The sequence below is a fragment of the Dunckerocampus dactyliophorus genome, chromosome 9 (genome assembly GCF_027744805.1).
Source record: "Dunckerocampus dactyliophorus isolate RoL2022-P2 chromosome 9, RoL_Ddac_1.1, whole genome shotgun sequence".
NCBI classification, from domain to species: domain Eukaryota; kingdom Metazoa; phylum Chordata; class Actinopteri; order Syngnathiformes; family Syngnathidae; genus Dunckerocampus; species Dunckerocampus dactyliophorus.
In genome coordinates, this window is record NC_072827.1 from 14,282,746 (window position 1) to 14,298,185 (window position 15,440).

Consider the following 15,440-nt stretch of genomic DNA (forward strand, 5'->3'; position numbering starts at 1 on the left):
ACAGGTATATCTAACATACAGGTGCTCATTAGTCCAACTAGCCAACAAGTACTTGATCTACATCTCACTATGTGTATGTAGGGTAACTTCCCATTGTTTTTCCCCATTTCCTATTTCATCAACACACTGCATAAAATTACCATTAATGGGAAGTTGATGGATGAAACACTTCTGTGCTGACTTTTACTGGGAAAACTCAGCAAAATAGGAGTAGAAAGACAACTCTTTATAAGGCACTTTTAAGAATCTATAAAACACTAACCCGAACATTTACCCTCTTTATTCTTAAGATACATGAACTCATATATGCATTAAGACCTTGATCATGTGAGCCTCGACAGTTCCAATGGGAATTGAATGACAAGGGGATTATGATGAGCGAGTGAATTGCTATGAAGAAATGACAAATGATATTTGTAGGTCATATATTGATTGTGACTAAATGGACCCTTGGTGCTCCTAAGACTGTCTGGTGGTATGGATTACATCAATGACCTAATCAATCCCCGCCCACTGAGTGGTAACATAAGAGGGATAAAGGAAGAGGACAAAAGAAGCAAAAATAAAAAGTTGGTTGCAGCATTAGATAGAAAGGTCAATTAAAATGTGAGTAATTTGAGAAAAAAGATCTGCACAAAAAGGTGAAAGAAAAAGATTTGAAGAGACAAAACACGAGCAACAGCGGTGACTTATGGAGATAGTGTGTGGGAGAGAGAAGTTGTTATATAGTATGAGGCAAACGATAGAAGCCTTACTCTGACCTTCTCACACTGACAGTAATAGTCTCCAGAGCGCTGTTACCTCTAATCTTCCATGACAACCACACATTACCTCTAATCTCTCCTGCCAGGCAACCATAGTGAAACAGACTAAACTTCCTGTCTTAACAGTGTCTGCGTCATACAGCGAGGGCATCCACACACCTTAGGAGAGTCGAACAATTTCATATAGCACATTCTCTCATGAACGTTGGGCGAAGAAAGAGAAGAAACTAAATATATTTTAACGGCACAGTAATTCCTCATCACTTCACACTTCAAAATTCACGGCTTCACTCTATCGCGGTTTTTCAAAAATATATTAATTAATAAATCATCATTGTTTCGTGGTTGAATACGGCAAAATTTGTCAAGAGATATGCCTGTTAAAGGGAATTTTTTGTCAAAAATTAAGCATTTTCAAACAGAAAAATGTTTAAATAAATGTTGTGATGAAATGTAGTATTTTACACTGGTCACTTGGTGACCATCTTACTACAATATTCAGTGAGATAAGACAACATTTGCAATAAACGTGACTGTCGGAATTATTAGATTAGATTCAACTCCAAAACCCTCCCCTTCCCATGCATTGTTCACGACAAAAGAATCTAAAAGCTAAATGCACAATCCAGCTTTAAGCCCTAAATATGCCTCATACCCTTGTTAAGATCAGATATAGAAGATATAGAAGATATAGCTACTCAACACCAATGAATGATAATGTAACATGATCAATGGAACAGATGGAATCGGAGTCGGGGTCTAGCCTTTAGACTGGTTGTCAGGCTAGTGCTACAACCATGCTTTCATCTGCGTCAATCTCCCTCTAAAAGGGGCTAGCGGTGGTATGAGGCTACACAGGCCACTGTGGCGCCCCAGCTAGCTGTCGGAGAAGTGCTTGTCCAATGCCGAGTCTACACAGTCCACACTGCTTGCCTGTTGAAATTCCATTAACAACTGATACTAACTTGTTTTCACTTGTGTTAACCTCGCATGCACTGATGTCACACCCTTACGTGGTCCATGTATATTTTACGCTTTACGATCAAGTAATTATAAATTATTACCGATTTAGGGTGAGTGAGATGTGTTTTCTGTGGAAATTACAGCCTATTTTTGGGGAAAAACATTTAAAATGCGCAAATTTCACAAGTGTATGTGGATCCACTGTACTAGAATGAGACAGAATTATGGCCGCAAATGGCAAACCACTTTGTGTAAGCATGCATTAGCATCTAAAGCTACTATAGTGAGTATTAGCATAGCCAGGTGTGTTTTGTTTGCTTGCAGTTGTAGATTTACAAAACTCACTTGATTTGAGAGCTGATGAATTGACTTCAATCTCCCCTCCTGTGATTGGCTGGAAGACAGACAGCTCAGACTGGTAGCGGTCAGAGCTGGGAGCGGGGCTTGTGTTTGCCGCATCCCTCTGGGCTTCCTGTTCCTCGTACACAGCCATCAGCTTAAGAAAAACATAAAAAGTCAGGGGTCAGATATTTTCCAGTTTCGATGGCCAAATTCCACAGTGAAAACAGCTACAATTCTTCAACTCATTTGTTCAACCTTCAAACCTCACTACTTTAAACTAGGGTTGCAATATGGAGAACAATTATTTCAGGTTTCATGAGCCAATTGAGAGGAAGGAGTGAAAATTGGATATTTCCGCCAATAAAAATGTACAAGGGCCGCACGTTGGTCTAGTGGTTAGCATGTTGGCCACACAGTCACAGTCTGGAGATCGGGAAGACTTCGGTTCGATTTGGGCATTTCTGTGTGGAGTTTGCATGTTCTCCCCGTGCGTGCGTGGGTTTTCTCCGGGTACTCTGGTTTCCTCCCACATTCCAAAAACATGCATGTGAGGTTACTTGGCGACTAAATTGTCCATAGATATGAATGTGAGAGTGAATGTTTGTTTGTCTACATGTGCCCTGTGATTGGCTGGCGACCAGTCCAGGGTGCCTGTCGGCCGAAGTCAGCTGTGATAGGCTCCAGCATACCCCCGCGACCCTAATGAGGAGAAGCGGTATACAAAATGGATGGAAAAATGTACAAGAGAAATACCACTGACAGGATTTCCGCGACATATAATTGATCGTGGCGCAGCGCCACAACAAAGTAAACGTTTTTTGTTTTTTTTAAACTTGATAACAATGTTATATTGAATGAATCTATATACGTGTATATGGTCTTATGGATAAATGTATTGCTTATTATTAACGCACATATTGACCACCATTAGTTTGAAAACAATTTAAAATCTAACAAATTTTCACTGCTCTTTATTTTGATAAACATGTACCCGGAATCGCCTGTCTGCTCTTGGAACTTGCGGATGTGTGACCAGATAAATGTTCACTTTGTTTCTTATTATCAAGAGGATGAAAAATAGTCTGTAATATGTGTAGTCAATTGATGCCACCTTGCCGCAGGCTAAGCTTATGTGCGTGTGTGATCGCTCACGTTTCAATCTCATTCCACTTTCTGGCATCTTTGTTTACACATTTTGTCTGGTACTCATGTCCCTCTGGCGGCAGCTCGCTAGCTCGTTGTTGTCTCATAGGTGAGCAACAAGTGGCTATAATGTTCGTGGGATACACGCTAACTTACATGTGTCACTTAATCTCGCTCTCTTGTTATCATTATAATACTTATGGCTTGTCACACTACTTGTGTGTCTAAGTTCTTCAACATAAACACGCAGTGTGTCCAGCTTTAAGATAATGATGCTATCACAGCGACAGCTCGTATCCTAGCAGTCGCTCACCAGTTGATGTTGAGTAGTTCACCAAAGAATATTTGCTTCACCTCTATTTTTAGAAGGGTTCTATTCAAACAGGACACCTGTATTTAATGGCAAATGAGCGCACTGAGTGGAGATGTGTTTTGTAGTAAATGAAGTACAATTTAAATGTTGGCAGTCACATAAAACACAAATACCTCGCCTCTCCTTTCTTTTTGTCAAAGTACCTTTAATAGTGTTGTAAGTTGGATACACCTGCGCTATCGTAAACCTGGACTCTGAATTTGTACTGATTATACAGATTTTGATAGCAAAAATATGTAAATTGTTATTTGTATGTATTTGTATTACTCTATAACAGGCATCAAATAAAATTTGGGTTTGTGTCAAATACTACTCAATTTTGCACTTTTGTACTCGTCACATAGTACTCTTGTCTAAATAGGTCAGGTAACAAAAAGAGGCTCAACATTTTAGACTCACATTAAGTGCTCTCAGCAACTTTGCCATTAAATTAACAGTTTTGCAGTGTTCTCGGTTCATGTTCTGCTGGTTGATGAAAAAAAGTTAAATAAGTTAAATCATAAGTAATAAAAATTGTTATCTGTCATTTAAAAAAAAAAACGCAGTGGCACGACACAGCGGCGGCAGTCGGCCCTCCCATGCTTCAAAAAATGCTTCACCACAGCTTCAAAAAATCCCAGGGGAAACCCTGACTGAGTTTAATAAAAAGACCTCGCCACTCTGTGGTTTAAATTTTGCGGCTTCATGTTAATATATCATTGCTGCTTTGTGGTTGAATATGACCTATTATGAGTCAAAAATATGCACATTTAAGCAAATTTTATGTACTTTTTGCCTACGTTAAGCATTTTAAAGCATAAAAATTGCTAAATGAACTGAAATATAAGGCATTCAGAAGATGCATTCAAAGGCAATTTGATGGTATGTAGTATTCTACACCAGTCACTAGGTGTCAGTAATGTTACATTGACAATATTCATCGCAGGAAGTACTGTCCAGAAAAGAAAGCAAAAAAAAGCATTGTTTTATTTCTGTTTAATATGTATTATTTTCTCTTATTATGTCGACTATATTGGGTAATACAAGGAGGACTCTAATAATGTGAAAAAATCATATGTAGAAGGCCGTAAACAGGGTTTCCATGATCTACCTATAAAGCCATTTTATTTATAAATAAGGCATCTTACTTTGCGGAAATTCACTGATCACGATTGGGTCGGAACCAATTAACCGCGATAAATGAGGGATTACGGATTAATTTAAAACGCAAAAAACAGTCAACTCTGTGCTTAATCGGCAGCTAATAAATAAAAAATGACACTATTTGCACTTCAGTTTTTGTTTTGTCTAAATCAAAGTTCAACACACACACACACACACACCACAATACAACATGGGTTGAATTTCTTGTAACTCAAGAAAGAAAATCATTATTGTTTCGGCTCATATTGGCAATATTACCTTGTGGATGAGGACACTGTAAAGGACATCCAGGGAGCCCAACATTCCAGTGAGAGAGTGTGTGTCTGTTACTTAACAACTGCCTCCATTTGTGTCTCTCTCTTAATGTGTGTGACACCAAGCTCTCACTCAGCGTGTTATATAGTGGAATCCTTGTCTATTGAGAGCATTGCACTGAGTATGCGTTTAGCTTCACATAGGACATAGCTTGTCAACACCGGGTTCCAGGGGCCTCCACACAAATACTGAATAGACCTGTGTTTGTGAACATATGTGTGTTCGCGCCATAGATATAGAGGGCAAGAATAAAGAAAGCGGAGTTTGCCAGTAAAGCCAGAGGTTTCCTGCTACCCCGTATTATAGTATAGACACAGCTGAGGGTCACTGCACTGTGATTTGCTTTTTGTATGAAATGCAAATAAAATGCTGACAGTACAATTGTATATAACGTACTACAATTAAATCTTCAAACAGCCAATGCACCTTCCACTTAAATAATCTCAATAAGCAGAATAGGATAGTAAAAAAAGTATATAAAAGCACACTGTTTTCACCAGCCACAACTATTTTTAACATTTTCGTATTCTGTCAAATTTCCATCTGTGTCATCCCACTGGACTTCCTAGTCTTTTCATTATGAATAGTCCCTTGTTTTTTGTTTTTTGGAATAATTTTATCTTCTCCTTTAATTATAATAACAATAACAACAATAATCATAATAGCAATCACATGTGCAGGCATCAGACTATTTTGGTTTATTTTGGAGCAAACGGGGGGCTGGGTGAACTTTGACTTAAATATTCTGTAGTAACTCAAAAACAAAAGCACCACAAACAATCATTTTATTTGCACAAAACAGCACAAACCAATGGGACTATTATGGTTTAATTTGGAGCAAATGGGGCTCTGGGTGAACTTAGATTGACCTTTGTAATAAGCTTAATAACTAAAAAACACAGCACAATGAATATTTTTTATTGCACAAAACAGCTATTTTGGTTTCATTCTGAGCATTCTGGGGGGGCTGATTGTGATTACATAATCAGTCCAACACTTGAATATTTAATATCTCAAAAAGTATGACAGCACAAACGTTCATTTTAAAAGCACAAAGGCAACACAAACGAATGGGACTATTTTGGTTTAATTCAGAGCAAATGAGGGTTTGGGGTAAACTTTGATTGAACTATTAAGTAATCAGGCATTCAGAAGACGCATTCAAAGACATTATTACTAGGTGTCAGTAATGTTACTGTAATGTTTGGTGAGACACACAAGCACCAGACTTGATCGCCGGAACAACAGGCTTTTATGGCAGGTTTGAATTATCTCACAATAGGCACAATAATCCCAAATAAAAACACGTGCTACTGTTGCAGGTGTATCCCAAACCAAGCTAAAACTCAACTCTGAACCCTCGATGTCGCTTCCTGTCCTTCCGTGACTCAGCTCTTCCAGCACCGGAACATATTTACAGCAAAACAATTTATGTCTTAAATGGCTTATTTACGCTCATTATATCTACTATGTTAGGTAATATAAGTGTAAAGGTAACTATGGGGTGATATTTCATGCCGAGAGGGCTCTAATAATGTTTAGAAACATTTATTTTGGAAATAAACATGTTTCCTATGCTCTCACTATAAGAGCATATAAATAAGGAGTCCTACTTTGCGGAAATTCACTTGCCACAGTCTGTTTCTGGAACCAATTTACTGTGATAAAACGAGGGACTACAGTACCACTACATTGGTACTAATCATTTCAGTTATTGCAAATTTGAAATTACAATGTGTCATCTGGAAAGCTTCTTTTCCATTTTTTTTAGCCCTAATTAAAAACAAATGGAAACATTAATGATCTGAATACAAAAAAAGGGAAAAGAGAAGTGTCCTCCAGGTCTGAAATCATCAAGAGTTTAATCACTGTTTAATCTGAGTGGAATAGGCAAACACAAACACACACATATGCACATGCACACACATAAGAGGGAAAAGTCAGACAGCTCCATCTAGCCCTACACAAACAGCACTGCAGTGTTTTTAGACTTCACCTAATGAGTACTCTTTTGCAACCTATTGTCTTTGCCAAGTAACCAAAATGGGTACCGTCAAAACTCGCAACGGTAATGTTACTGAACACTATGACAAGTGAGCTATTCTTTGCAAAGACTATGCACAAGTTGACCCTTTTCGGTCAGTCGTAGGTAAATATTCCTGTTTAACCCCGTTTTTCCATACGGTTTTATGTAATCTCTCCTTAAATATGTATAATAAATATGTTCACATACAGATTGTAAACACAAAAGGATGAGCACAACTCTGTAATGTACTGTGTCTTATTTTCTTTTCTTATTAGAACTTGTTTTATTGTATTTTAGATTTTGTAATTATATATTATAAACATTTAAAATAAAATGGATTATTATTATTATTATACTCAAAGTGATTCAAAATGACAAAAGACAAAAAATAATAATGACACAAACTGCTAACAGCTAAAGATTCATCAGCACAATAATCAATGTATGTGTGCTTAAGGTTGATTTGGGTTGTCTGTGGGCTGACCCATTATTGATCTCTGATTACATTACCTAATGGTAAATGCCAGTCATGTCAGCAAAAATCTGAGAAATGTGAACGTATAATTAAAAATAGTGTGAAAATGTCACGGCTAATCTCGCTATATTACAGACAAAATATGTATTTTCAAATGTCAGGAAGAAACCTTGCACATATTGTGAGCACTTACCTTTATCAATACTCCAGGTATGTGTAAATGTTTGTGTTTCTATGCGTATGCATACTAAACACTGTAGGCATTCACAAAAAGAATAATGGCATTTCTGGGTGTGTACAAAAGGACTACATCGGAGTGTGTAGACCACAAATGGCCATACTGAACAGCCATATGGAATCTCATGTGGCCAAGATGGACACGTTCTGTGCAGGCAATAGAAGGAGATTCTCTCAATGATCCAAAAGTAAGGATCTCACCAACCAGTTAGACAATTGCGGAAAATATGTTGAATATGAATATGAATATATATATATATATATATATATGCAGTATATCGTAACTCAGAGGCACTTCAGCTTCCTTAAGGAAGGTGCTTTTCTATTTGCAAGAGATAGCCAACAACTACCTTGACAAAACATTGCAAACGGACAGACAGTCATCAAACACAATGACAGTCTTCCTCACAGCACGAACCAAAAAATAAAAAACACGTCACAGATACGTTAACACACAACAACAATAAACTACCATTCTATGTAGGTAACGACAACTAGGCTGGTTAGTCCAGTGGCAACTCCCCTGGATGCTACAATTGTTTAGTGGAACCTTGGTTAGCATCATGAATCTGTTCCAGAAGGTCAGACTGTAACCAAATCTAACCAAATTTTTCCTATAAGAAATAATGTAAATCCAATGAATCCATTCCAGAGAGCCAAAAATGTTAACATAAAACCCGTTTTTATAGTTTTACAATTACAGTTTTACATGCAGAAAACAACTTGAAATGCATATAAATACATACAAATGATGAATGAAAGAGGTAAATGAACATTTCAGGTTACTTTTACCTTCATCGAAGATGTGACTGCTGCCAAAGACATGCTGTGGCAGTAAGATCAACACCGACAACACTTTCCTGTTTTGCCATTTCTTGAATTCAATAGTGTTTCTCACCTCAAGTCTCTGCTTTTCTTTTGATCACGGCTGCAAAATAACCCAAAGTGGAGCCAAAGAAAGTTGCAAGTGCCAGCACTTTGATAAAAAAGGTGAGAATGCTCAATAACTCATGGCAAAACGTGAAGGTGGTGTCCGTGTTGATCTCAGTGCCGCACTGTCTTTGTCAGGTAAAATTAACCTTAAATGTTCCTTTATCCCTTTTGTTTATCATTTATATGCATTTTGAAATGTTTGAATTGTGCATGTGAAACTATAATTTAGACAAAAAACACTATAAAAATGTGTTTTGTGTTAACATTTTTGAGACCTGTTGCATAACTGTCTTAGAGTTGAGAGTTGAGGAGAGTTGATATCCGGTTCCTGTTCCCATGTCCTAGCAAGCTGCTAACAAGGACGTTTTGTGATAAAAATACATTCGCTAACCGTAAAATGTACGCAAACCACGGCAAAATGTTGGTGTCAATTTTCAAGCCTGCTAACCAAGGTTGCACAGTACAATGAACTACTTTGTATTTTAAGAACAACACACTTGCAATAGTCTTAATAATTCCTTGTTTTCATCAAAGCTTGTCCGTGCCTTGCCACAAATGTGCCTTAACCACACCGTCTTTGTTCGCTTCATTTTGTGTCATTAGACTGAAGATGTAATTTCTCTCCTCATGTCCTGAATCATCTGCTCACATTTAGTCATGCTTTGGCCCCCTCGCCACTGCAACCCCCCTCTGTCTCCTTGACCCTATCATCTAATGAATTCAATCATTTTTCAGTCACATCTTGGTGTGGATCCACACGAACCAGTCCTGATACATATGTTGACCTTTAGCTCAGAACCCAGAGAGGTTAATTGAGTCAAGACGTTTACTCTTTAGGAGGATGAGCCCGAAAGACAGAGAGATTAAGAGACAACGGTAATAGGTACAATTTGTAAGAGCATAAGAGAAAGCGAAGCAAGAGGGGGCAACAGAAAAAGGGGTTAATGGATGATGTGAATGGAATAAAACATACTGAGAGGCGGGTAATTCAGGAATTGTGGAAGGGATGGTGAAATAAAGTCAAATGTGAGCATGATAGGGACAGTGTGTGCAATGAGTACAAGGTGACAGCAAGAATAAGCCAATCACGAAGACGTGGAAGATTGATTTCAATTGGAGAAGGGATTAACAGAGTGATTGAAATGAAACCCAATGTGAGGCTGATAGGGGTGAAAAGGAAACGGTTAATTATGACTATAATAAACCATGAAGCCTCTGGTCTTCATGGACCTTAACTGTTAATTAAGGTAACATAGCTGCACCTGAGGTCCACCCGTAATAGATGGATGCATAAAATAGATAAATAGGTGTGTGAGAGTGTGTCTATTTGTTAGAAATTGTTACCCTGATGAAGCCCATGATTAATTATCCTAAAAAGGTGTCTGAAAGTGGTGTTTGTTAGGGATCTCTATATAACAAAGAACTGGCCATTTACAGTGGAACTTCAGTTAGCGTACACCCCGGTTAGCGCCTCGGTTTGTGTACATTTCCCAGTTAGCATACAATATGGCGCACATTTTGACGTGTTATTAATACACCGTGTGAGTCCAACTGTGTTCGTAATGTATTTGTAATCACAAAACGTCCCTGGTAGCAGCCTGTCAGCATGGAAACCGAAATCGGAAGTCATTGTCCCCCAGCTGCGCTACACGTCTATGACATCATTAGCGGTTGACTGTAGTTCTTTGCTAACTAACACAGTTATAGCACAAGTCTCTGCTTTTCTTATTGATCACAGCTGCACAATAACAATGGGCAGCACTTTGATAAAGAAGGTGACAAACACTATTGAATTCAAGAAATGACTCATTGCAAAAGGTGCGTCAATGTGAATCTCTCTTCGTCATAGCCATCTTTATTAACAATCAAGTCTTCAGCCAAAGTAAAAATGTTCATTAACCCCTTTCATTCATAACTTGTACCCCTTTCAAATTGTTTTCTGCATGTAAAACTAGAATTGTGTAATTTGTGTTAACATTTATGGGTGTCCGGAACAGATAGTTTGGATTTACATTTTTTTTTTTCATGGGAAAAATACAAATACATTTCAGTTTGAGTCGACCTTCTGGAATGGATTACAGGAATTTCCGGTATATAAACCGCTACTTTTTTCTCACGCGTTGAACCCTGTGGCATGGACAGTGATGTGGATAATTTATGGCTAAAAAAACTACAGCTGCCTTTGATGCTTAGAGTGAAGCTTCAGGAAGTAGTGAATTGGACGAGTAAAGTGGACGCTAACGTGCGTGGGTTTTCTCCGGGTACTCCAGTTTCCTCCCACATTCCAAAAACATGCATGTTAGGTTCATTGGCGAGTCTAAATTGTCCATAGGTATGAATGTGAGTATGAATGGTTGTTTGTCTATATGTGCCCTGCCATTGGCTGGCAATCACTCCAAGGTGTACCTCACCTGTCACCCAAAGTCAGCTGGGATAGGCTCCAGCATACCCCCGTGACCCTAAAGAGGAACGGTATAGAAAATGGATGGAAGGAAGTGGACACTAACATCACGTTTTGAAGTCTTATGCAGCCGTCGTGTTTTGACCTGACACACCTTAAGTAAGTTTGAACAAGTGTAGAATTACTACAGCTTCACTTTGGACTACTCGAACCGCCAACCGTCCACTATCACCAACAGTTTTCCAAAGGCTAGACTACTGCGTGATGAAGAGGACAACTCAAGTTAAAGGGCTAATTTGCCTCACGACGAAAGTGACGCTGAGAGAGACAATGAAAGAGAGAGACTGAAGAAGTGTGTGACAAAGGAATTATAAAGCTATTCAATTGTGGTGCTGAAGAAAACGACTTTAGTGGTTCTAGTCCCCAGGAGGAGGATGAGCGCCGCGACAAATTACTTTTCTGGTAGGCTAATATTAAACTAACTATGTTATACGCACTGTTCAAAACTGTTAAATAGGCATACTGCACGTGCTGTTCGACATTGTTTTGAAAAATGTGTTTCATCAAAAGTGTGATAAATATTTATGTGTAACATCTTCCTGTGTATTAAATATCCCATGGAACGACACCTGCGACATATAAAGAGGTACGTACTATACATGTACAAATCTTTTTTTCTCTGTAAATTTTGTGAGTGCGGCTTACATACCGCTGCACTCTTTCGTCCAGAAATTAGCGTAATGATGCTGACCAAAGTTCCACTATATACTTTATTTCATGTACTAAAAACCTGCAAACCAGCAAATATGTTCCATTCAATTGCCTTTTAGATTGCATACACAACTAACTGACATCTGCCTATGACATCTGTTACATCATAGATTGTGCTATGTGTGAGGATGTTTCAATGAAAAAATAAAAATGATACCCTCCCCATGTCTGACTGTACAAAGCACACACAAACATAATAAATCACGGCAGTAAATGTTACTCCACAAGTCGTATGTCACCAAGAGTTGATAGTTCAGCTCTACATTTATATACATATTGTAAAGTATAAAAAAATGAATGGATTTCTGTTAATAGATGTTCTGTCAGTACAGACTGATATATGAGTCAGTGTATCGCCCGTCACATGAATGTCCTATTACAGGAATGTAATACTGTCAAGTGCCACTGCATGACAAAAATTACGCCTGAGTCATTCAGGTATGACTAGATAAGGTAGACACATTTTGGGAGTAAATCATTAAGTCATATTAATGCCGTGGGTCTCTAATGTGGATTATTTTGTAGCCACAAACTTCAATTTATGAATCACAGGAGCTAGGGCGGGAGGGGCCACATATTCATACATTTTCTGTTATTTTGTAGAAAGTAATAAAAAAAAAATGGTACTGACTTACAGGTGTTGGTTTCATTTTGTGTAGCTGTAGCTCTATAACATACATGAACAGTATAAAAAAAAACAAAAACATTCATGATGGTTCCTGGTTTCTATGTAAGCGAGTGCTGATTTTAAAGATAGTTTAAATGTCATTGGACATCTAATATGCCACTATATGTTACTATATTGACAGGCAATTCATGTGTTTTTATGTGTGCAGACGTTTCTTTTTAAACTCCACTCGTGTGGATGGGCATCTTTTTTTAAACACCAGAGTGGGGGGAGTGTTTTTGAAAATATCCAATTTCGTGTGAACATAGGCTTAGTTTGTTAGCATCCTGTCACGAGCAATGGTAATTAAAGAGAGAAGAGGAGTGTTATTGCAGGTGGAATTAATCGATGCGCCACAACAATCAATATAGTCATGGTCAAATGTTTTGAGAATGACACAAATATAAATTTTCACAAAGTCTGCTGCCTCAGTTTTTATTTGCATAGACCCCAGAATGTTATGAAGAGTGATAAAATGAAAGTCCCTTTGTCACGAAAATTAACTTAATCCCAAAAAAACATTTTTACTGCATTTCAGCTCTGCCACAAAAGGACCAGCTGACGTCATGGTCGTGATTCTCTTGTTAACATAGGTGACAGTGTTGACAAGGACCAAAGGCTGGAGATCACAGTCATCCTGATTGAATGAGAATAACAGACTGGAAGCTTTAAAAAGGGGCGTGGTGCTTGAAATTGTTGTTTTTCTTTTGTTAACTATGGTTACCTGCAAGGAAACACATGCAGTCATTATTGCTTAGCACAAAAATGGTTTCAAAGGCACGGATATTGCTGATATTAGGATGGCACCTAAACCAACCATTCATTAGATCATTAAGAACTTCAAGGAGAGAGGTTCAGTTGTTGTGAAGAAGGCTTCAGGGTGCCCAAGAAAGTCCAGCAAGTTTTTAAAAGTTGATTTAGCTGAGGGATCGGCGCACCGCCAGTGCAGCGCTTGCTCAAGGATAGTAGCAGGCAGGCGTGAGTGCAACTGCTTGCAAAGTGAAACAAAAACTTTTGGAAGATGGCCTGGTGTCAAGAAGGCTGCATGGAAGCCACTTTTCTCAAGGAATAACATCAGGGACAGACTAGTATTGTGCAAAAGATACAGGTATTGGATTCCTGAAGACTGGGCTACTCTTATGAATCCCCTTTGTGATTATTTGGGACATCCAGAAAAAAGCTTCTTCAGGGAAGAAAAGGTGAGTGCTACTATCAGTCCTGTGTCATGCCAAAAATAAAGCATCCTGAAATCACTCATGTTTGATTTTGCCTACCAACACAGCCACGAATAAAGAATGGTCCCAAAACAACCACAGAAAGCTACTTCTCCCAACCATCCAAGAACAGTTTAGTGACAAACTATGCCTTTTCCAAAGGCAAAAGTGATAACTAAGTGGGTTGGGGATCAACATTGTAACATATTAATATCTCAAAACAAAAAAAGCTAAAAACACTGAAGCAGCAAACTTTGTGAAAACCAGTATTTGTGTCATTCTGAAAACTTTGACTGGAGATCCCAAATCGGACAAAAAGGAGGTGGACATGGAGGTGGACTGTGCAAGTCATTCACACACAGGAAATAACGTAATACAAGCCGACCAATCACAGCCTTAATGGCCAGCATCGCAACAGGTCGAGGAATTTTTTGGAGGTGCATGTCACACTACCTGCAGAGACTGAATTTGAACCTGAAACAGGCTAAATGCAGCAAAATGCATACCTGAGAGTAGCAAAGTGTAGAAGCGTCAAAATGTGCGCTGTGTACGAAAAATGCATACATGTTGGCAAATCTTCCTTTGTAATGGGTGACACAAGAAAACAAGTCATTCAGCATTGACAGAAACTTGCCTTTGTTGCATTTTACTACAAATAGGCCAATTTACTGAAGCCCAGCATCAAGCTAAAGAATTATGCTCCCCACAAACTTTAACAGTGTAAAAACATAGAACAAGACCAAAACATACATTAAAGCACACTGTTATTCTTAATAAATTCCAATGTCTGAAACCAATAAGCAACAAGAAGCACTGCTTTCTTTGGTGGAAGATCAATATTATTCTCAATGGGTAGACACTTCGTGTGGAGAGTTGAGGTGGCCAAGAAAGTGTTTACATAGCCACGTGTGAGTGTGTGTGTGTGTGTGTGTGTGTGTGTGTGTGTGCGTGTGTGTGTGTGTGTGTGCGTGTGTGTGTGTGTGAGAGGGAGAGAGAGAGACACACACACACAAAACTTAATGGTATGCTTGTCTTTCCAGTTCATTCACTTAAACTTTACAAGAACACTTTATATTATAAAAATAAATAAATACGTCTTTACCTACATCAAAAGAATGAACATTAGCGTTTTCAAATAATTCATGTCTCGATACAGGAAGGCAAGTTAGGTCTCTGTATGTAATTTAACAACCCAAAAACCTCAGTACTAATTAGGGGTGTAACGGTTCACATGGATGTATTGAACTGTTTCGGTTCTGCATGGTCTGCTCGGTCCACTTGCGTACCGTTTCGGTTATATGTTATGCTATTTTTCTCATTAAATTCATTACTCCATGCAGAACTAAAGTCCTGGGCGAGTTTCTGCACGGACGCCTCTGACTGTCGGACACTACTGACTGAGGGAGAGGAACCCTAGTAGCTCGCAGGCGTGACAAATGGCATCATGGCAAATGCAAGCGAGAAGCCAGAGCTGGAAGACCCTCCAATCTCACTACGATCTCCTGTTTGGGAACACTTTGGCTTCCCTGTTAAAATTACGGATGGACAAAGGCAAGTGGATAAATCCAAAGTTGTGTGTTGACATTGTTCCATGGATATCGGGTATGCTGCAGGAAACAAGTCTAACATGTTAGCGCACTTAAAGCGGCATCATCCGGCAGTGAATGTTCCAT

The 15,440-nt window shown here is 38.6% G+C and overlaps 1 protein-coding gene across 5 annotated transcripts in view; it reads right to left on the minus strand.

Moving 5' to 3' along the window:
- The window catches only part of pard3bb (par-3 family cell polarity regulator beta b), a 201,935-nt gene that overhangs the window by 165,728 nt on the left and 20,767 nt on the right, over positions 1-15,440 (minus strand). For 4 of the 5 annotated variants that reach the window (XR_008572425.1, XM_054786859.1, XM_054786860.1 and 1 more), the window contains exon 4: positions 2,073-2,223. Coding sequence is in view for 4 of the 5 variants with exons in the window: in XM_054786859.1 (XP_054642834.1) it covers positions 2,073-2,223 (151 nt within the window). In the remaining variant the exon portion in view is untranslated. Of the gene's footprint in view, positions 1-2,072; positions 2,224-4,986; positions 5,137-15,440 lie in introns of those variants that run through there. The other variant, XM_054786863.1, reaches the window with a different exon arrangement.